This window comes from Pyxicephalus adspersus, chromosome 1 (genome assembly GCF_032062135.1).
Source record: "Pyxicephalus adspersus chromosome 1, UCB_Pads_2.0, whole genome shotgun sequence".
Taxonomy (NCBI): domain Eukaryota; kingdom Metazoa; phylum Chordata; class Amphibia; order Anura; family Pyxicephalidae; genus Pyxicephalus; species Pyxicephalus adspersus.
This window is the reverse complement of record NC_092858.1, coordinates 17,033,566-17,058,264: the sequence shown is the minus strand read 5'-3', so window position 1 is coordinate 17,058,264 and position 24,699 is coordinate 17,033,566. Positions and strand designations below refer to the sequence as shown.

At 37.1% G+C, this 24,699-nt stretch overlaps 1 protein-coding gene across 1 annotated transcript in view; it reads left to right on the top strand.

The window, feature by feature from the left end:
* Positions 1 to 16,421, top strand: part of PGR (progesterone receptor) — a 52,863-nt gene extending 36,442 nt beyond the window's left edge. Inside the window, exons 4-8 of the mRNA XM_072402888.1 lie at positions 1,629 to 1,937; positions 3,310 to 3,454; positions 6,549 to 6,679; positions 9,115 to 9,272; positions 9,771 to 16,421. Coding sequence (XP_072258989.1) covers positions 1,629 to 1,937; positions 3,310 to 3,454; positions 6,549 to 6,679; positions 9,115 to 9,272; positions 9,771 to 9,926 — 899 coding nt within the window. The 3' untranslated portion in view covers positions 9,927 to 16,421. The remainder of the gene's footprint in view (positions 1 to 1,628; positions 1,938 to 3,309; positions 3,455 to 6,548; positions 6,680 to 9,114; positions 9,273 to 9,770) is intronic.
* Positions 16,422 to 24,699: the final 8,278 nt, after the last annotated feature.

Genomic DNA, 24,699 nt, shown 5'->3' with positions numbered 1-24,699 from the left:
ATACTTTCATACAATACCTGCCCCAAAAATGCTCCAAGCCTGTGTGGTTTCTTCAGTTGGTCAGGTCTAAGTTCAGCATTCTGTGTCCAAAAAATGAGGCCAACTAAATACCTGAATATACTGAATGACCAGGTTTTTCCATCAATGAATTCTTTCTGTTAGCATCAGCATATTCCAAGATGACAATGCCAGGGTACATTGAAAAAAAAAGCCAATGTTGATGTGTTGATTGATTTGGTGCAGATTCTGTGTATTTGAGTATAGAAGAGGAACCTGTACAACTGTGCAAGACTGATGGGAAGGTTGGAGTTCAGCTTTTCATTGGATGACAGGCTCACATTAATATTCTAAAAGCAGGCTTAAATGATGACAGGTTCTAAATTCTTAATAGAACTTTGATAGAAATCACCTAAATAAAAGTATGTACACCATCTCTTATTTGGTTTTTCACAAATTAATTAAACTACTCTTGAGTACTTTGTCATTTGTGTTGGCAAGCAAATGAACTTATTATTGAAGTTTAGCTTGGGGAAAGCTGCAGACAAAAAACTAACCAATAAACTATAATTATCCCGGCGTTAACTATTAGTCATGGCAGTGCCTAATGCATTCACAGTAATTACCACTGGGAATTAAGAAATACATCAGAATAAGTGGATTATGTGCCTTCTGGTACCTATTATTTGTTGTGTTCTAATTGGAATGAAAACATAACATTTGTCTGTTATCTTCAAAATTACACTTTTTGTTTGTAGCCATACATTTTGAATGTATTGAGTGTAATACAATGTTTTTTTAAAGTAGTGGTACATTTACCCCAAGGGATTGGGATATAAAAGACACACACTGAGTCTGATTTATTAAAGCTCTCCAAAACAAACCTGAAATAGATCTGATCCAGGATTGAAAGCATTTGCCAAACAATAGCAAATGATTTGGAAGAAATGCATTTCAGGTTTGCTGAATCCCCCAGGTTCACCTATGATAAGCCATCTTCTTCACTATTGGAGAGCTTTAATAATTCAGGTGCACTGATACAAGCAGTGTAAGTACTTAAATTTGACTTTTTATTGTTTTGGAACTGTTGAGCTTAGAGAAGGGGAGAGAGGCAAGAGTTGCAGTCCACAAAACATGTTAATAGTTGAAGAGAACAAGGTGACTCAGAGATGAACTAATCAGAGTAACGCTTCTTTTTTCACTGTCCAATCACAAGGTTTGAATGATACCTTTAAACACCTACATGGGCAAGTAAAACTGCAACATAGAAAGATCAAGTCCCTTCCCATACTGGTCAGGTCTGTGATGTATGCTAGAGTTGTGTAGATCTAAGAACTGGATGGGTAGTTTGAACCTTGTGTTTGACTTTACAGGGATGATAATTGTTATCAGAAAGAATTTGTTTTTATAAAATAAAATTTCATTACAAATATAACTATCCAGGCATCATTGCAATCCTAAACCATTGTGAAGATGTCTGCATTGTGCATTATATACCTGCAGACTAGGACTTAGAACATGGCAGGCATCAGATCAATACATTACATATGGTTTTGTAGCTGTCATTAAAAGATGTCATCACAACTCTTATACGGCCTCAATAAAATCTTCCTTTGTTCTCCATTTTCTAGGTCGGAAGTTCAAAAAGTTTAATAGACTTAAACCTGGAAGTGAGCTGGACAGGATCGTGATACAGCAACCCTCCTCCACTAACATTGAATGTCAGCAGTCTCTGGCGCGTAGAATATCTACCAGTTCGGCACAAGAGATTCAATATTTTCCAGAACTGCTGCAGATTCTGCAGAGTATAGAGCCCGAGGTGGTATATGCCGGGTATGACAACACCAAACCTGAGACCCCCAGTGCTCTCCTGTGCAGCCTCAACCAGCTGTGCGAGCGACAACTCCTCTGTGTCGTCAAGTGGTCCAAATTATTACCAGGTAACGTCATATAAAAGTGTCATTAATAGATTTGTCCTTACCAGTGAGGGGTTGGAGGCAATGGGGGTGGTTTTTGCAGTGCCACTGGTTTTCATTAAATTGAATCTATTAGACATTTTAAACTTTTGCATACTAATGTCCAGCCTAATATTAAGTCTAACAGTCTAACGTCAAGTGGCCCATCATCATGATTTTACCCAGAAAAATCTCCTGTGTGCTGCTCTAGTTGTATTGTGATATAAGGGGTCTGACTTCAGGGCTGAGCTCAGTGAACTGCCATCCCCAAACTAATGAAATTCCCTTTAGTTTTACAGGTTTATGTTAAAGGGGAACTAAACTTATTGATCAGTGGTGAGCTTCTGCATCAGCAGAAGTCCACAACGTTCACATGCCAGGGACCCAGATGCCGGCTGGCATCACCAGGGGCCGGGCATCACCGGAAGATGCCACGGACATCGCTGGAGGACACCGCGGACATCTCTGGAGGACGCCGCGGACATCGCTGGAGGACGCCGCGGACATCGCTGGAGGACGCCGCGGACATCGCTGGAGGACGCCGCCGACATCGCTGGAGGATGCCGCTGGAATGTGGGAAACAGGTAGGACTTTTAAATTCCCTTGCAATTCCACCCCAAGTGTGGCACGGGGTTACTGCTTGAAATTCCCCCTGGCGGTATTTCCGAGTGTGACTCGGGGTTCATTTTCAGTGCCAAAAGCGGTAACCCTGAGCTACACTCGGTTAAGGTCCTCTTTAAGTTCTTCTCCTCTGCATTTCCATTGAGTTTGCATATAGAATTACTAACATGTTAGCTTGTGAAAGAGGTCCCTTTTGGCTGGCGTTGAACACTTTAGAACAATTTAATTGGATTTTGAAGTTGGACACCTGTAGAATGACTTTTTTGTGTGTAAGGGTACAGGTACATAACTACATTTCTTTATAGATAAGTCATTTAAAATAGTTTGATAGTTAGTTAGAATAGTTTGATGCAGCTTAAAAGGAGGTCACATGTTACCCCAAGAGGAGGTCAAATGGCAACTCAAGAGGAGATCAAATGCAAGTCAAAGGGTGGTCAAAAGCAGGTTTGAAGCACCCATAAAAACATCACAAATGGATCCTACATGAGGAAAGCCCCAAAAAGCACAGTGCATTTGCTCATCTAGACACCATGTCAACCCCCTGCCTACTGGGTCCTCCGCAGTATATAAAGAATCCATCATAGATCACAAGACACCATAGAACTGTTGGGTATGTCCCAAAACCTAGGACTCGGCTCCAATAATCCCTTTCTAGGTTCCTCAATTCTATAACAAAACTGGTAATGGTACTAGATTGGCAATACTTTGTCATATAACCATTCATTTATCTCCCCAGGCTTTAGAAATCTGCACATCGATGATCAGATTATCCTCCTGCAATATTCCTGGATGAGTCTGATGGTGTTTGCTATGGGTTGGAGGTCCTATACGCATGTCAGCGGACAGATGCTTTACTTTGCACCAGATTTAATTCTGAATGAGTGAGTTTGTCTTTGATTTTAGATTTAAAAATGTAAATAAAAAGGTAATGGTTTTTCTTGTGTTATTATGTTGGGTTCCTATTTTTGTGGTTTATGATCGGTCTGCATTTCCCCATGGAAGTCATTTTCAGACTTTTATTTTCAAGTTGTATTTTCCAGTGGAGAAATTCTTAAATTCTGTTGGGTATTGTGACACAATGCAAACAAAACCATTGATTATATGATTTGCAAAGTTAGAATTTTGATGGCTTGGGAACTTACACATAAAAGTTTGGGAACATTTATTATCCTTAATGTGGACCTACAGGGCAAAGAACAATTCAAAGCAGCATCGGTTCATAAACAGCAGGCACTCAAAGTGCCTATACACCATGTTTTTGTGCTGAATGTAGAGATCTAATTTTCCCTATAATGCAAGGATCTTGAGTGAGATACAAATAATCGCTGTTAATAATACCCTAGCAGATAGAAGTGATTTTCTGCTATATTTGGCCATTCTTTTAATAGTCTTGCAGAAGTCAGCAAGCACACAGTCACACTATTTGCCCTGATCAAATGTTTTCAATTTTTCAGCTGAACAGAAATTAACACAGATTTCCTATTTCGGTTTGATTCCATAACATTGGAATAGCATGAGCATTCAATTACAATTTGAGTTCAATTGAATTTATTTTGAAGTCTGGCAGCTGAAGGCTTTTTAAATAATAGCAAAACTGCTGAGGGTTGTAGGGAACTATGGGAACATGTCCCATATGAACAAATGTAAAAAAGCATGTGTGTCCCGTGTAAGTCAAAGTTGAAGTTATGTTGGAAATACAATAGTTGTTTTTCGTCTGTCATGTTCCTATTTGTCCACAAGGTGATGCTCTGCTTTCTTACATTTACAGAGATGAATACAGCATACTAGCTGTCAATCCTAATTAAACATAGAAGCAATGGTGTTTGATTTATTAAATGAATAAAGGCTGTAGTAAAGTGAACTAACCCCTTTCAAAGGTAGTAAATGAAATGGAACGGTTCTGCTGATTTCAACAATCTATCACGTGCACGGATAGTTGCAAAATGAACTATCAGCATGTTCAAAAAGCTAAGTGGATTAGGCCTTGCAAAGTGATAACTTACCTTGGTAAGTGAACAGCCTAAATCAGCCCCATGTAACTGTTACAATATCCTTTTGCATGCATTCTAACATGCACATTATTTTTTTTTTACATAAATACATACTTAAAACCCTAAAACATTATAAAAAAAATTTGACTGATCTGAATAAATAGATTCCAAATATTTCAAGACATCATATTACTTGTAGCTTCAAAATGATAGCAAACTACGATAGCCCAAATTCTTTAGCAACACCTTAAAAACCAGTCATCAGTTTGGAGTTAACCAATGACGATGGTTCAAGAATATTTACTCTTTCATCATCATGTACACGCTTGTGCACCAATGTGTGTATTGCTTTACCTCCCTAGCTTTCTAATTCTGTTCAAATTTTCATGCAATAAAATTTACCACTTTATATTTGTAGGCTATAATTCTTTGGCATAACTCACCGAAATATGTCCAATTGTTAATAAATGTATTCTTAAACTTAAAAAAAAAAAAAGAAAGTTAAACATGTAATGTAAGTGTACCGTAGCATATATATTACATATTTTAATATAATATATATAGTATATGAAAATTTCTTTGTATTGGACTCAATACAGGTATTTTGTATTGAATCGTATACAAAATTTTTTAAATTTCCTGGTGATCCGCCCGCCCGCACCGACGTATGCACTGGTGTCACCGGGAAACCGCGGAGATCGTCTCTGCATTGTGCAGAAGATCGGAGGAGCAGGATGTGTCCCCAGGACTTGCAGGGACCAGTAGGACGACGGGGGGTGACAACGGAGCAAGGTGAGTGGGTTTTTTTTTTAGGTTAAAGCTACCACTATTTGCAGGTAAAATCCACCCCGAGTCACACTCGGGATTACCGCTAGGGGGGTTAATTATTTCTGGGACAGAGGGTCTTAAAAATATTATTTCAATGTAAGGTAGGTAAGATAAGTAGGTAAGATAATGAAATATAACATTTCACCATCAAACCCTAGGATGCACATGGGAAGAATTTGGTGAACTCTATCTCCCACACATATAAATGGTTGGGCTGCTTTACAGCCCATAGCTGGCTGAGCCAAAGTAAGCAAACTTGCAGCTATGACATCTGCAGGCTCTGCTTTCCCTTTTGTATTCCTCAAGAACATTCTGCACAATGCAAGCCAGAGATGTATCTAATTCATTGGAACCAATGTATTTCCTAACTGTCAAGTAACTGCATTGAGTTAACAGCTGACATTTTTGGACATGGAAGCACTTAATTAAAAATATAGGCCCACCGATTTGTGCATCTTTACAAAGGAGAATGGTTTTCCAGGAACTGTTTTTTAGTCTATAAAATGCATTATATTTTCTATATTACAAAGTGCAGAACTGCTCACCAGAGTATATCACTTCTTCTTTACCGCCCTGCTTGTTCCCATCCTAGCTCACTAACAGTGATTTAGTGCTTGTTTCCAAAAAGTCTTATCTCTGCTCACTAACTATAACTCGTTGCTTGCTTCAGTACAAAAATCTGATCGAACTCTCCCCAAGCCATTTATTCGTTTCTTTTTGGAAGACCAATGTAGCTGAGGGAAGTTTATTGGATATCAAATTATTGTGATTGATTGGAGCATTGCGAAAAAAGTACAAAACCTAAAGGTAATGTCCACCCAAAATGTTTTTTTTTTGCATAGAGTTTTTTTTTGCTGTTCCCTTTACTTTCTTTCCTAAAGACCCATAGGAAAAGGTGTAGGAGAAGAGTTTGCTGAACTAAGAAGCACATGTGCTAAATGGTCTCTGGCACATTGAACTAATGTAACCCTTTTACCAGAAGGTTTTATGTTCTTTAATAAAAAGAGAAATAATTCAAGTGCTTTCATATAATATACTTCTTCTTCTAAAAACACCACTTATTGTCAGAATAGAAACAGGACATGAGTCTACTGAGTCTCATTTCAGTATTGCCAGCGATAATGACATAACACCTTTCAAATGTTTGTTTCTTCAGACAAAGAATGAAAGATTCCTCGTTTTATTCCCTCTGTCTCTCAATGAGGCAACTGCCACAGGAGTTTGTGAAATTACAGGTCAGCCAAGAAGAATTCTTGTGCATGAAGGCTCTTCTGCTTCTCAATACAAGTAAGTGAGGCCAAGATGGTTGGGCACTAGAAGCATTTGAGAGGTAAATCTCTACGTTCTAAATTTCTAGGACAATTTTTTTATACACTCAGTTTGTAGGAGAATCTTATCACTTCTTTGAGTCCAGTTATTCTAAGCTGGGAAACCAATACAAAAAAAGAGTGCACAGCTGCTGCAAACTTACCATATATACTTGTGTATGTATGTATAAACAGATTTTTTTTACCTTCAAATGCCATTAGAACATTAATCTCAGTTTATACTTAGCTCACACCACTAGATGGTGCTGTGTCCTCTCATAAAGTTAATAACAAACTTAACATTATTAGCATTTGTTACACAGTTTATATGAGGACACAGCACCATCTACTGGTGGCCAAAAATAAGGCACAAAACATCTATGAGTAGGTAGGATATTATAACAAACTCAAAAGTACAAAATACTTTTTACCCTTTTTATATATTTTGTTTTAAAAACAAAACACTATGGATGTATTTATTTTTGTTGATTACTGTTTTGAATGATGGCAGTGACAGACATCTGTTTGCCCTAGGTTTGTACTCAAGTCAATGTAACTTCCCTGTTTTTTTTCAGGTAAAAACTTGAAACCTTAGTTTATATTGAGATTAGTTTGTATTTGAGTATATATGGTACTTTAACATGAAGGTAAGCAAATGCTTGCATATTGAGTTGTTTGGGTTCAAGGAATTTCTTCTCTCAGTACAATACATATTTGCACAGGGAAACCAGAAGTGTTTTGTGTGAAGTTCCAGAAGTGTGGAGAGTTTTTGGGACACAGCTAAATATATTTATACCTTAGAGGTTTACACCCTTATTTCTGGATGCAGGATGGGATATCTTTAGTAAAGGAGCCCCATCATTAGCATTAGAAATAAAGTCAATTATTCCCTTGAGTTGCATTTCAGTGATGGCTTTCCATAAGGATAGCCAGACCTCCCACGACCAAGAATTGACAGTGAATTACATAAGCTTACATCTAGGGGGTACATGTTGCACAAACAAATTCTATTGTAATATTTTTATGCTGAATACAAAAATAAATAAAACATTCCATATTTTAAACAAAATAAAGTACTGGGTACTTAATGGCCATTAAAACTTCCGATTTACTGCCTGTTGGTGACATGCACTTATAATAATTGGATAATCTGCAGGCTTTTCTGTTTTATTATGGTTTCAATAGTATGATAAATGGGGTCAAAAGGAGACTGTATTTGCATTAGTCTCCAAGAAATCATAAAAATATTTTTTTACAGAGTGGTAATTGGTTTAGAACGAGCTTGGCAATCATGTCTTAATTTTATTTGATGAGTCCAAACATTTCTGTTTTTAATTTGTTGGTCAAGAATTTGTGTGATATTAGGACAGAAATAGAATAATAACAACAAATCCTTTGTTCTAGTTTTTCAAGTTCATCAAAGTAATTATTGTTTATCAAAAATCATCAAATATATTTTTTATACATTTAGTTAATAACATTGTTAAGTTTTTGTTTTGTTTTTTTGTTGCCATACACAGCAGAATTTTTCAAAAGAGAAAGGGCAGCCAAAAGGAGAAAAGCTAAAATACTGTTGTGGTTTATGGATACTTTGTTTCATTTGATGAATAAATTCTGATTGGTTGTCACAAGGGATACCTACTTTTATTTAATTTGCATTGCTTATATACTGCATGGACTATATTTGAAGAGATAGCGGGTTATTGCAAACTCTTAACCATTAATAATACACTGAAGATTTTAAATACAGTTTATCTGGTTTGAACCATTTGTGTTGCAGTAACTAATGAAGTTTAGTGAATCTTTATTCTCTTGTGCCAAATAATGGGGATGGAATTTTAAATATGATTTCTGTGATAATACATTGAAGATCTATATTCTGTTTTTAATTATTGCTGGACTATTTGTTTTTATGCAGTATAACTAAACTTGACAATGTTATTCATTAAAAAAAAATAAGAAATTAAAGGCTGATATTGCTGACCACTTTTTGTAAGTCCTAATTGCATGCCTTGTTGCTCAAATTGTGGCTCACACATGGGTATTGTCTCCTTCCCTTTGCCTGGTAATTGGCCCAGTTTTGCTTTTATATAACCTGAAGTACCTGTTATTTTGTTTTTTCCTTGGGTGAGTTTGGAGTGGAGGTTATATATCAAATGGATGAGCAAAGCATGGGTTTGTTTAAAGTTTTAATAACATTTTTAATCAATGACCCTGGACCAGTTATACCAGGTGGACAAGAAATCAAGTAATCTGCATGTAGCCTGACCCGGATATAAAGTTTTTGTTTGACAATTTAATTTCTGTTAAGAGGTCTTGAATAAGATTTAAGATCTTCCTAAACCATTGCCTACTTTGTTTATAGTCCTTCTTCACATTGTTTTCAGGTGAAGCTTACTGGTCTTCTTTTTTTAGTTCCTTTGGAAGGTCTTAAAAGTCAAAGTCTTTTTGATGAGATGAGGTCTAATTACATCAGAGAACTGGCAAAGGCCATCAATTTGAGGCACAAAGGAGTTGTTGCGAGTTCCCAGCGGTTCTATCATCTGACCAAAGTAATGGACTCCATGCATGAAGTAAGTGTTGCTTTTTATTGACCATTCTACATTTAGACACCTAGTATACCACCCCATAGTTACACCCCTTAATAATTTAGTAAATATTTTTTTGTTATGGCTACAACTGTGCACTTTGGGCCTGATTTAATAAAGCTCTCCAAGGCTGGAGAGGATACACTTTCATCCGTGAAGCTGGGTGATCCAGCAAACCTGGACTGGATTTGGTCCAGGTTTCAAAACATTTGATAGCAAATAGCGAATTACTTTTATGAAATCCATTCTTGGATTGCTGGATCACCCAGATTCACTGATGAAAGTGTAGAGCTTTAATAAATCAGGCCCTTTATCCCCATAGACATTGGTATTATAATACAAGTGAACGGTTATGGATTACATAGATGTTAAATGTTAAAAAATGTAGCCCTGGGCCTCCTAATTTGATTTTGGTCTTAGGTTTACTATTTTAGAAATGTGTTAGGGTTTCCTGTAACATTCTTCAACCTTCTCTGCCAACAGCTTGTCAAGCAGCTCCACTTGTATTGTCTCAACACCTTCCTTCAGTCTCGGGCGTTGAGTGTGGAGTTTCCAGAAATGATGACTGAGGTTATATCGGCTCAGCTCCCCAAAATCCTAGCGGGGATGGTAAAACCACTGATCTTTCACAAAAAGTGATTTCTTTATTCACTCTATTCTCCATACCTATTTATTTTCTTTAATTTGAGTTTTGTGTCATAAACTTTTTTGTTTGTAAAATGTTACAAGAATGGACAAGTAAATTTGCACTCAAATGGAGCACTGTTCATGAGAGACTGAAGCAAAAACAGAACAGTGGTCTGTGGCTAATAATCAGATTTTGTGTTTTACATAGAGCCAGTTACTTTATAGGAGCTCTAGTCACCGAAACCCTATCACCATAAGCTCCACCTATAAATAGTCCATGCTCTTTTATTTTATTCACTGTTACAAGAAAATACTATCATGATGTAACACTTGGCACGTGTGTGATAGAAAAGACAATGTGAAATATAATGGGCTCTATGGGATTTAACAAGCAGGTAATCCCTAGAGTTTTCTGTGCTACCCATAGGGTGCCACATGTTGGCATGTACCTACTGTGACTTAATGGGAAACTTTACTCGGCCATCACCTAAAGCAAGAGATTTGATTAGTTGATATTGGAAACTGGTGCCTATGCTACATGGTTCTGTGTTCCAGGTATTGTAATGTAATAAACACCCTGTTTTAATGAACTGTAGATCTTCAAAGGAATGGTCCATATCAAAATATTTTAGGTATCTTGACACTGCTGTGCACCCACTTGCCTTGTTAGTTAAATATTATGCTGTACATAAAATCACCCTGCTACAATTCCTGCTCCAATGCATTAACCAGTATGCAAGGGGGTCTTGTTTCCGTAAAAATATAAATTCACCCAGAAAAGCAAGAGCTGTTCTTAGGACCTTTATTTATTAAGCAGGGAATCAGACATCAAACTCAAACATTTCCTGGTGGGAATCTTCCAGGTCCATGTTTTTCAATGGCAGTACCTGATTCTCATGGGAAGGTATGAGGCAAAGTAAAATTCCCTGTTTTATAAATAGAGCTCATAATCACTATGGTCACCAAACAATAATATTGCAATGTGATACTGCCCAAATTATTGGTCGTACAATATAATGATTGTATTATTAGGATTATTGTAACTTTCAGATTCAGTTGTATAAAATATTCAAAGTTTAAATTAAATAATCGTCAACTTAACTGGAAATGTAAAATGATAGAATATTGGAACCAGTATTTATAGTTTAATGTATTGCTGGAGAAACATACCTTCTTTTTCAACTTCCTGGTGATTTCGAACTGATCGGATAATACAAATTATTGTTTGAATGCCCCGAAAATATGGCTGTTGATAATGATCAGAATTTTCCAACCTAGCCTATTTTTCTCAACTTGTAAATAAAGGTGGAGGGAGATGAGTGATAACTGCTCAATCTGATCAGAATGTTGAAAATATTTTTTATTGAACAACTGGACCAGTTAGTATATGACCAGAATTAGTTTATGGACAGACCTTTTAGGATCTACAATACAAATGCTTTATGATTAAGAATGCATAACAGACAGAACCAGCTATGGCTACAAGTTTCTGGCTAATTTTGTGTCATACAATAAATATGTAGAAAGTCTTTTACTGTGTGATATATATAATCACAATGGGTACACAATGTTATAGCCTCTGGTTTCCTTTCTGTGTATTTGTAAGCTACACTGCAATTTAGTAACATGTGTCTGACCATGGGAAGCAGCATGGCTAACTAAGGCAAAATGGAAGATTCATTTATAATTTGTCAACTATATCCAACAAATTTGAAATGAGGCTGATAAGTATCAGAAGGTTATCCCCCAATGTCAATGTACCCCCCGACTTAACAGTGCACCCATCAACAATTCCAGCCTATTACATTGGGCATTCAGACTCATCATATAAATGAAAAGCTATGAGTCAGTTGGCATCCCTAGATGGTGAATCTATACGGTCTTTAGAATAGGAGTAGATTACTTCAACAAGGGGTGGGAAAAAATTGCCCTTATGCTAATGATTTTCCTGTATTAGTCTATGGGTAATTGGTTTTGTAGATATCGGGGATACATGCAATTTACCTGCCTCCATTAATATAAGTGACAGGTAAAGCTAAACTCCAGGTAGAGAGGTGATTTTTTTTCAATAATAATACAAATAAAAAAAACGTACATTGATATAAGTTCAATTTAGCCTTCAGTTCTGTACAGTAAAACAACAGAAGGAAGGGTCAGTACTCTAAGCCAATAAAGCCCTGCAGCATACACATGTGTGGATAGAAAAAGAGAGTGAGGACCAATCAGTGTGTTCCCGCTTGGGGGTGACCCAGCTTTATTGCATAAGTGCTGTTAGGTGACAAACCCGGCTCTTTGGCAGGGCAGTATACATTATGGGAATGATAAAACAACTGCATAGTTTGCTTGGAGTTCATCTATAAAAAAAACACGCACACCTGATTTATTAAAACTTTCTAAGACTGGAAAGGATAACATTGTCATGGGAGAACCAGTCTGATCCTGCAAACTTGGAAAGGATTTTATTATTTAACAGTTGGCTAATGTGTTCAATCCTGGACCAGATCCATGATAATCTATCTCCGGTCCCTGAGATCTTTAATAAATCAGGCCAAAGTTTGCTAAAAAAAAGAAGGCAAAATTCTTCTATACTAATCTAAATAAAATATACTAATCTAAATAAAACCATCCAAATATAATGAAGTGTGTAGGATATTATAGGAATAAGATCAATAGGTTTTTTCATGTTGTGTAAGATAAGGCTCATATGTGTGATATTTTTACAGCAGAGCTTCGTCATCATTCAACATTTCACATACACATGTGATTGGGCAGACTAAGCCCACAAATACTCTGGCACCAGAAATATAGCAGATGCATACCCAGATCAAATCCTACAAATATATTTTCTGCTCACAGTACAACCTGCACAAAGTCCTTCCCATTAATCCTAATGTCTCTATTGTCTATATTGTCTATTGTCTCTATGTCTACAATACAAAACAATACAGTTCACCCTTTCTCACAACCCAACTGGTAGAAGAAGTTCTGGTTTGCTCTACATCTGTAGCCATCAGTACCATGTCCCAGCAGAGTGGGTCTTTTTGCACCTGGATTAGCCATGTGTAAATATGATATCTGAAAGGAAGGGTGGGGGGAACTGGACAATTATGCTGGGGGATATAAATTTGGGACTGCTTGAGTACAACATCCTCTCTAGCCATGTATATGCCCCAATATTGTTTCAAGAATTATTATCCAAAATATTTAAAAGACACCTACAAATGATATAAAATCCTGCTTTTGTCGCCCACAGATCACATGGCCCAGTGTAGTGGTAGCATCATCTCTTCCAGGGGTAGCATCATATCAGGGGTGTCAATCTCAAATACACAGTGGACCAAAATTAAAAACTTTGAAACCTTGAAATTCATTGAAAACATTGAGGAAGTAATTCCTTCTCATTAGATATAAAACCTTTTCAAATGGAAACAAGGAGGTTTTGCTGATCTTATGCTAAATCTTATGAGTGGCCCACCGCTGGAACTCCCAGTTCATTGAAATAGCACCGCTGCTACAATTCCCTGCACTTGCATCTATAAAACAGTCCAATGCAAGGCCACGCATAGGCAGAGAGCCCGCTGGTCTATAGACGCGAGTGATGCCAGGAATTGTAGTAGTGGCGCTATTTCAATTCAGTGGAGGGCCAGCTGCAGTTCATATTTAGGATTCCTTTGGGGGCTAAAAAAAGGACATTGCGGGCCAGATTTGGCCAGCGGGCCAAAGTTTTTCACTCCTGCCTTATATGCAGCAGTGTCACTACCTGCATACTATTCCATTTCTATTCTTTTTCATTCACATTACTTTTTGATTTATTCTAATACTTACAAAGTTTATCCAACATAAAGAAGCAAAATAAAGCGGTGAAGGTTTCCAGGAGATGGTTTCAATAATTTCTGTAAGTTCTGCACACATAGGAAATAGTATTCTTTTCATCAGGAGCGAAATTAATTTTTGACATAGACAGAAGATGCAATTACTAAAATAATGGATATTCTGTATAGATCCTGTCTGTCCTGCAGAATGTTCATAGTATAAAGTGTTCTTCATATCAGTCCCATATATTGTACATACCAGCAGCCTGCCTGCTCCTTATTATTTACATATATTTTACAGACAATAGTATGGTATAATTGATTCTTCTTTAGAATTACCAACAATGTGTAAGATTTTTGTATAATTGTATACTTTAAGCCTAGAGATTTTGAGAATCGCTTTGTATTACAGCCATATTCTAAAAAAAAAGGAAATGCTTCTGTTATATTTGTTTTCTAATGTTTTCATGTTTATTTGAACAAAAGTAGATGTAACCCAATCTCTAAAATCTCATAGAAGATTTCATATGTTATTGTAATTTTAAAAGTCATTAAAAAAAACAAAACGCTTTATTAAAATAATAACTGGCGATCCTTCTAAAATGGTCAAGGATTATGGACTGTAATGTGGTGCAAATGGCACTTTTCTTGTAGCAAATGCACAGGAGGATACAAGTGGCCTTTTTAAATTATATCTATGGGCCTAATTATTAAAGCTCTCCAGGACTAGAGAGGATAGACTATCATGGGAGAACCTGAGTAATCCAGCAACCCTGAAACCATTGTTAATAGCAATTGATTTTTCAGGTTTGCTGTATCACCCAGGTTCCCTAATCATAGTCTATCTTCTCCAGTATTAGAAAGATTTTAATAACTCGGGCCCATGATGAGACTAGCGTGTTCCTGTATACCTATTGCAATCTGAAGGATATTAGAAGTGGCCATTCTGGCCATGGCATGGGCCAGTGTTGTCATCAACAGGAACCCGCCCTAAGAAATTTAATGCGGCCTTTGCATATAGAAAGGCATTGGCTGCAAATATGCAGCTGGTCACCAGCAGCACTGCAATATAAAAATATTAAAATAAAATCAATTATTTAAAAAAAAAACTGCAGTTGTTTACAATACACAGGTCATTAGCAGTTAATCAATGAGGGTTTACATCTACTTTAAAAAAAAACATTATTAGATAATAAAATAAGAAAAATAAATAATTTTTTGCTGTAGTAAGATAATGTACAGATGGATTAAAAAACTGATATTTTTATATAATGATTGAAAAACTTTAATTTTCATGATTAGACACTTGGGATAGGAGCCCTGATAAGGATAAGTGTACTAAAAGAGAAATGTAATATAGGTAAAATGGTGTTTTTGGTAAGCCTAATATGTATATAGGGTATATTGCACTATTGCTTATTATTTGTGCCTTCAACTGATACAAAAATGGTTTATTCATAAAATGTGGCCTTTTTTTGTGACGAGTTATATATATATACTTATAGAAGCGCCTAGTTTTTTATTTGCAAAGTGTCTACATTCCAAAGCACTGTCAAACCTGAGAATGTCAAACTAAAGCAATTTAAAAGCAATGGTTTGATCCAATCCTCAACTTTTCTCATAAAAATCAAACTTGACTCTTCCCCTTTTTGCTTTTTTTTTTTAATGATTTACATACAACTTAAGCAGCTTATGGCTGGAGGTACTGATTGTTTTAAAATGCCTTTTCTTACTGAATGTATGATTTCTTTATCTATTATCACATGATTGGTTTGTTATATTTTGAAAAGTAAATGACAACATGTCCAGTTGACCAAACATACCCTGATTCACCTTAACTCCATCCAAACCACCCCCAGTAATTCATTAAAACCCTACCCCTTAGTCACTAAAGTCTGGTAATTTTGGAAAATAGGCATTTAATAAAACTTACATATAAGGTACAACAAGCATATGTAGATAAGAACATTCTTACTTTCTTTGGTGTACATTTTTAATATCAACATGGCAATAAACCCTCCATTGCAACGGTGGCATCCAATTGTACCTGTGCTTTCAAAGCAAGTAGACCAATCAAAAATTATGTTTTGTGTAGCCTGAATTTTAAAGTGGGATGGAGTGAAACCATTGACATCAACCCTTCAATTGTGTAAATGAGAAGCTCAATTTTTTAAGATTTCTTTTTATCTGATTGGGTGAACTGAACACAGATCATATCTATCTTTAGACCAACGTTTCTCAACCAGGGTTCCATGGAACTATAGGACTCCTCCAGAGGTTGCCAGCCGTTCCTTGAAAAATTAGAAATTTGTGACTCTCAGTTCAATATAACTGAAACCAATGATCGTTTTGGGTATCTATAAGGGGGACATTTATCCCAATGGCCAACATTGTTGGAAGCATTCTTCCTAATGAACACCACACTACTGTGGATATAGTAATTATAGCATGGGTTCCCCAAAAACCTGAAAGTTATTCCAAGCGGTTTCCCCATGGTAAAAAGGTTGAGAAACACTGCTATAGTCTTAAGTAACTCAGCATATTGTTAAATACATGTAATAAAACTTTATTGTTTAAGCATTCCTCAGCAATGCATGGTATCTCTTTTTCATGTTGTATGTCAAGATCTTTCAAAAATGCTATACATAAACATGCCTGTAATCATATTTTTGTGAAATAAATTGCAACAAATCCACTGTGGTCCTTGCTTTATTTTACGACACTTGGTTTGAAGATGAACCCCAACTTTCTAACCTAGATCAAAGCCTATATGTGTTTTAAAATTTATACGTTTGTGAAGGGAGGACATTGCCCTGAAATCTTCCCAACATGTTGAGGAACCCCTATTGATTACTCTTTTTGTCATGGTCATGTAGCCTTTAAGCCATATATATATATATATATATATATATATATATATATATATATATATATGTTGCAATATGGTAATATTTTTTGGCTTCAAGCTCAACTCCTGGAGGAATATCTTCTACACCCCATCTTGGGACTTTCCCTGTATATTAATCAATATATTGTGTTTAAATCATAAAGCAATCATCAGAAATCCAAGCATTTTTACCTGTGACATCATAATTCCCAGCAGATCTAAGAAGGGGGAAGCAGATCTAAGGCTAACGATGGGAGTTCCCCTCTCCTCCTCCTGCACCTCTGTAGCTGGAAATATCATGAATTCAAGGTTATTTATATTTTGGAGAATCAAAGCTCCTGGCTGGTTAGTATGTACACATGGACCTCTTTCCCATTGGCTGGTCTTTTTTAGAAGTGGTACAATCCCTCAACACAAATGGGCTTCGAGAAGCATAGGCTAATGCAGAGTTGCCCTTTAAAATCGTGATATTGGGATATGCAATACAATTTGCTCAGGAACAAAGTGCTCTTCATTTAACTTCAGACACCCTCAAAAGCGTTCCAGCCATCCAGCCATCCATAGTTTTCCAGGAAAAGGACAAAGAGCAGAACACAGAGACAGAACAAAAACAGTATAAGAGTTATTAATATACGCCTGGCAGGCGGCATTGCCTTGTCCCGAATAACACAGGGAGTGCTGCAAGGAATTCATGAAACAGAATAAAACAAGTAAGCAGCTAAATAACTGTAACATTCTCATTTCATTCTCAGCGCCACACACAATACTGCTGACTTTATTTTAAAAACTATTTTTTGCAGTTGTCATCCTGAGGCTTAGTAATGTAATGAGTGACAAAATATAGGAATACGGGCATTGCTGACTGGTAGTGGCTGTGTTGTGGAGTGTTTGTGAACTTGGTGAATGATATTCATCAAAGCAAAGGTGAATTAAAGATCTTAAAAATTCATACAACCTGGCTTTACCTTCTATATAACGTGCAAGAAGCAATATGGAGACAGACAGTGGGGAATCATGGGATAGCAGGGATACAACTACTGGGTATGCAAGATAAACATGGGACTGGAGGTGTTCCCCCACCCTGTTGCAAGAACCTTTTTTTGGAATCATGAATGTATCTGTCCAGTCAATGTTAACTGACTGACGTTTATCAAAATTACCCAGGCTTGGATTTCCAAGTACTTTCAGATGCCTTTGCACTGATTTGGTGAAGTAATCATTGTCTATGGCAGATCATATGCTTATTAAATTATGAGCAGGTGCTCTGACCTGGTGGTGATGTGGCTTCTTCTGCAGATATTGCTACCTTTGCATTCTTCTAACTACATCATATGAATATCCTGCAATAACTAGTTCCGCATTGCAAACCAATCCCAGTATTCCTGGCCTAGCTTTCTTGTTTCTTCCTTAAACCCACAACCCTTTCTTCCTCCTCTTCTATTTACCCTTAAGAAAAAAAAATTTAGGAAGACCTCTCCTGGGCCTTCTGCCTTGAAGTCTAATTTTGTAGGAAAACCCCCCTCCCTAGGGATGTTTGCCTTTGGTATTATTAATTTTATTATACAATATTTATGTAACTCCGACATATGCAGCACTTTACAAAGTCCATAGGTGTGTCACCTCAAAGAAGCTCACAATCTAATGTCCATACCATAGTCAAATGTCTTTAACACAGTCTAAGGTCAATGTTGGGGGGGAGGCAATCAACCTAACTACATGTATTTGGAATGTGGGAGGAAACCAGGGTACCTAGAGGAACCCCACACAAACACGGGGAGAACGGGCAAATTTCATGCAGATAGTGCACTGGCCGAGATTCGACCCAGTGCTGAAAAGGCCAGAGTGCTAACCTCTAAGCCACCGTGCTACTTCTGCTATGAAACCTAATTCTGTAGGAAGAACAAAATTAGGTTTCTCCCCCCAACAACTTTTGCCTTTTCTATTAAACATATTTTTTAGGAACCCCTCCCCCCTCCTAATGACTTTTGCCTCTTTTATGAAACCTACTTTCTTTTAGGAAGACCCCCCTCAAGGACTTTTGCCTCTGCTATAAAACCTATTATTTAGGAAGACCCCCCCCCAATGACTTTTGCCGCTGCTATGGAACCTATATCTTAGGAAGCACTCTCCCCAAAGACTTTTGCCTCTGCTATCAAACCTATTTTTTAGTGAGACCTCTCCACCCCATGGCTTTTGTCTCTTTTACAAAACCTTCTTTTTATAGTAAGACCCCCCCAAGGACATTTGCCTCTGCTATGAAACCAATTTTTTAGGAAGAAACCCCCTTCCCGCAAAGATTCCCTGCTACGAGACCTTTCCAATGCCTTCTGTCTTTTCCCCCTCCTATTTTTTTTAATTGGAAGGCGCGTTTCATGGTTCTCACATTGCCCCTGATTCATCATTAAAATCCGCGATCGCTGGAAGCGCGAACGTACGCGCGGCCAGCGATCGCGGATTCAGTAAAAAGCTGTCGGATAAGCGCGGCTCCGTGCGCGAGCTTTTTCCGTTGCTGAATAGCGCGACCACGTACGATTCCGGATCGCTAATACGAATGCGCGACCGATAATCCGATTCTGCTTGATGAATCAGGGGCACTGGGTGAGTGTTAGGCTGCTAGTTTTGCTCTAGTATGGTCAGCCACTGTCAAATACACATTCACTATTATAATTCACCTAAATGTAAACGTTTGGTAAATGTAAAAAAATAAATAAATACCAATGTGTCATTTAAAAACTGTTGTGTCTATCTGTAAGTTTTGAAACTGTAGGAGGTCTGTCTAGTAGAGTTCAGAAAGCCGTCTTTGCAAGGATATGCAACAGAAAAAAGCTGCAGGAAACGCGCCGCCTCATATCATTCATCATTGTGTTAGATGTACTGACTGCTGATTATATTCCATTTACAGCAATATGTCTCCTGAACTAAAAATCCCTGCAGACCATGAAGGTCACCATGTTTTCATGAATTGTCATGTTTGTATTATAGAGAACACTGTGAACTTGGCTTGAATGCTGCTTTTTAGGTTTAATTTTACAAATTAGATAGAAGTTATAAAATCACAACTGACAACTTGTACAAAGGTAATAAAGTCTATTTTTGTACAATTTCACAGAAGATCTGAGAGGACATTATATATATCCAACTTCATATTTAGAAAAGGGCCAGAATAAAATTTAGTATTTATTGATTTTTTTTAATTCAAAATTAAATTAACAAAATGTTTCCGTGATCACCCCCTAACCATTTTATTTTAAAGATTTGTGTATCTTTGTTGCTGCCCTTTAACAAGCATTAAAGAACACCTATCTTTCCGAACAATATTTTTACCATTTTCTTGTATTGGCAGTGGTACCCTTGGGGGGAGGGTAATATGTTGGGTGATGAGCTTGGGTGATTAGTTTAACATTTGGGTTATAATTTTTTTGGAAGGGAGGTTTCATGACCTCACGATATAGAATATATATTGATCCTACCCTGAAGTGAATATTGATTGTGATAAAATATACTTCTGATAATGAAAACAAAAGTCAAATCTATTTGTTTTTCATGAAATATTCATTTTTTATAATATTTTAACAATCACAGACACTTACTAGATTATCTCCAGTGACCTGGAAAGTAAAATAGAGAAATAAAATACCTGGAATAAAAACTTTTTAAATGACAGATTTTGCCTGACAGCCAGAACTTTCTTAAGTTGTAAGAACCATAAATTTGAAAATAAATCCTTGACATTCATTTGACCTGAGCTTTTCTCCAGCAATATGTGCTGTAAATTTCCAAGGGCTTCAAATCATGGGCATATAAGGATTTTAGAGTAAGATTTATTGTGTAAAGCTGAAAACCGGACTGGGCTGATGCTATGTAACTTTTGCAATGGAATAGGATTTGCTCACCCTGTGAACTACAAAAAATTTTGGAAATTTGACATCACACCAACTATGTGGCCACAGCTATGTGGGAACTTTTAATTGATTGAATTAAGGAGTTTCCACGGAAGGGTACTGTTAATGTAATTGCATACAAAAGCATTGTATGCGTCCAACCTTGTCCAACAGCTTTGGAAAACCCTTGTCTATTTTGGCATGACTGTACCCTTTTGCATAAAAATAGCTCCATGAAGATTTGGTTTGACTGGAGTTCAGTATTGGGCAGCACTGTTGGCTCAGTGGTTAACACTCCCACCTTTGCAGCATTAAGTTAAAGTTTCAAATCTTGGCCAGGGCACTATCTGAAAGTTTACATGTTCTCTCTGTGTTTGCGTGGCTTTCCTCCAGGCTCACCAGTTTCTTCCCATGTCCCAAAAACATGCATTTAGAATAATAAGCTTTCCCTTAAATTTATCCTTAGGTTGTTTTAATATATTACTATAGTAGGGACATTAGATTAGAAAGTTAGTGACATGACTATGAATTTTGTAAGCTTTGTGTTGGCTCTATACAAATAAAAAAATGTGAATGTGATCTGTTACTACCTTAATGCAGCTTTTTATGAATTGAATTACGATATTTAGTACTTTATAGACACACATGAGTTAAAATCTTTATATATACATAGACACACCTGTTGAGCCACTCTGTGATAAGGAGAAGTAATTGGATTAGAATAACAGTAACATCATTCACACACATATACCCACTTAGAGACTATTTAAGTTAATCAGTTTCAATTATCTTTGTTCATTTGATGTTACCATCTCTGATAGGAATAGTAGGATTTCATTTGGAGACATGTGCGCTGGTTATTGCCTCCCCTTGCTTAACGGTTAAAACATTTACCGGTCACGAGATGCTGGAACTAATGTAGGCAATCTTATACATACTTATACATGTATGTATCGCTTGTGTTGGCTGTTATATGTACACATGTTAGTTTATGAATTAATTGCTGGATCATGTATTGACATTATAGATCTCCTGAAACCATCCCGAAGAAGCTAATCTTTTATTCCGCGAAATGTGTCTACAATCTGGAACCCATTGATTTGGTGTCTAGCACAGGAGATATTATTTTTATTACATGTTTTAAATATGGTTGTAATATGTTTGATATTGAAATAAAGCATTTTAAGCTATCTCATTTGTACCTAATTTGGCCATAAAAGTCCCGAAACCTATTCTCTTTTCTTTAATGTTTTCAAGCTTTGTATACACATACAGTATTCACATATGGGTTAGTGCCTGCTGAATGATTTTTTAATTAATTTATCACACAATGAGAAGACTCTATTCTCTTTCCTGAGGATTGCATACCTTTCAAAGAAATATACATCCTTATGGAGTTCAAGACCATAGATGAAAGCAACATTCAATGACATCAATGATCTTTTTGGCTATCTGTAAAGTTGATATTCTTCCCACTCGACATCAATACAAGAGGAATTCTTCCCATTGACCACAACACTAATGTGCTTTGAGCTGTGGATATAGTAATCATAGCAGGGGTGCCCTATGACCTAAAAGTTATTTTAGGGGGTTCCCCATGTTAAAACATTGGTTTAGACTTTTGTTTCACAATTTTTGTTGTTTTATTACCTATCTGCATTATGTTACATATCTGCATTATGTGCATTACCAATATCTATTTAATTGCTGGTACCTACATACCTTCTGGTAAAGTTTGCACCATATTTAAACATTATACGTAGTGTACCTCAGTGTTATTATATATATTTGAGCATTGAATAGCCATGATTATAATGTATGTTTTGATTTAAATAGTCCTTACTTTTCTGAAACCTGCATTGCTGACTGAGCAAGTATTTTTAAGTTCAAAAGCAAAAGTTGTGTGCTGCTTCCATTTTTTCTCTAAAACAGGCCCTCATTCATATTTCCAACTTTAGATTTTAGTGAGAATTTTAATTTTCAAAGTTCACAACATGGCTGCAAGGGAAACCAGAAGCTCCAGGTATCCCAGCAGATAAGCTGCAAATGCAGCATGTATCAGAGCTATAGAAACAACACTGGAAATTATTATTATTATTAGTAGTAGTAATAATAATAAACAGGATTTATATAGCACCACCATATTACGCAGCGCTGTACATTAAATAGGGATTGCAAATGACAGACAAATACAGACAGTGATACAGGAGGGGAGGACCCTGCCCCGAAGAGCTTACATCTAGGAGGTGGGGGAAGTAACACAAAAATTGGAGTGAGGATATAGAGTGGTGGGAAGCAGTGACGGTTTCAAAAGACAGAAGAAGACGGGTTAGCAAAATTGAAAAAAATGGTTTTGAGTTCCCTTTTAAATGGGCAGAAAGTAGGAGCAAGCCAAATAGGATGAGGAAGACCATTTCACAGAGTAGAAGCAGCTCTAGAAAAGTCTTGGAACTGTGTGTATGATGAGGTTATTAGTCAGGAAGTCATGAGTAGGTCATTCGAGTAACAAAGAGAGCGGCAGGGGGAGTATTTTTTTACCAGGTCAGAAAGGTAAGTGGGACAGTAACTGTGGAGGGATTTGAAGGCAAAGCACAGGAGCTTGAATTTGATTCTAAGGTGAAATGGAAGCCAATGAAGAGAACCACAAAGAGATGCAGCGGAGGAGGAGCGGAGGGAAGGATGGATGAGTCTGGCTGCAGCATTCATAATAGATTGTAGAGGAGAGAGTCGGGTTAGTAGAATACCAGAGAGAAGGAGGTTACAGTAGTCCATACGAGAGATGATAAGAGCATGTACAAGGAGTTTGGTGGTCTCTGGGGACAGGTAGGGGCAGATTTTGGAGATGTTATATATAGTGACAGAAATAATAGACCTTAGACCTTAGACCAGTGTTTCCTAACCATGGTTCGATGGAACCCTGCGCAGTGAGATCAGCACTTTTTATTAACATTTACAGGAAGTCATGTCACCGGGTCTGGTGCCTGCTCAATGCAAGATCGGGTGACGTCACAAGAAGAAAGAAGAAGATGGTGGCACCCGGTGTCCAGTTTGTGCAGCAACAAAGAAGGAAGATGGTACCGCAGGCCCGATTGTACTAGGATTTAGGGATCAATGGCTTTCCAGCTGTAATGGTGTTTTTTCATGACAGTTCCACTTTAATGTGTATGGTGCTGAGAAAGTTTCTAGCACTTTACTTTCAGAAACTTCAATGACAGTTTAGTCTGCTCAGATTGGCCTAAATACACAGACATGTATTGTTGGTAGAAACATTGTGACTCAGGCAACTTGTCTGACATAATCCTGGTAAATTTATTGCAGTTGGTTGACCTTGTGGTGAACAAACATTCCGCTAAATTTTTACGTCCTTCTTTTTCTTGGAACTGTAATTTATCTCTACTTTACAGATCTGTTCACTGATCGCTGTTTAATGATGCAAATATACAGCCAATATTCTGGCCATTCTAAGTGATGATAAGTCAAAAATGATGATCACAATTCCAGTCCTCTGAGTAATGTGACAAGTGTGACAGCAGCACCAATCATGGGTCACCCACAATGCTACATCAAGCCAAGTGTTCTTACACAGGTCTAATTATTATTATTATTATTATTATTATTATTATTATTAAACAGGATTTATATAGCGCCAACATATTACGCAGCGCTGTACATTAAATAGGGATTGCAAATGACAGACTAATACAGACAGTGATACAGGAGGAGAGGACCCTGCCCCGAAGAGCTTACAATCTAGTAGGTGGGGGAATTTCACACACAAAGGATGTGAGATATGTAGTGTGGGAAGTAGTGATGGTTTCAAATGACAGAAGAAGCCGGGTAGGCAAGTTTGAAAAAATGGGTTTTGAGTGCTCTTTTAAATGAGCAGAAAGTAGGAGCAAGCCGAATAGGACGAGGAAGACCATTCCAGAGAGTTGGAGCAGCTCTAGAAAAGTCTTGTATTCGTGCGTGTGATGAGGTTATGAGTGAGGAAGTCAGTAGTAGGTCATTGGAGGAGCGGAGAGAGCGGCAAGGGGAGTATTTTTTAACCATGTCAGAGATGTAAGTGGGACAATAACTGTGTAGGGATTTGAAGGCAAAGCACAGGAGCTTAAATTTGATTCTAAGGTGAAAAGGAAGCCAATGAAGAGAACTACAAAGAGATGTAGCGGAAGAGGAGCGGAGCGAAGGATGGATGAGTCTGGCTG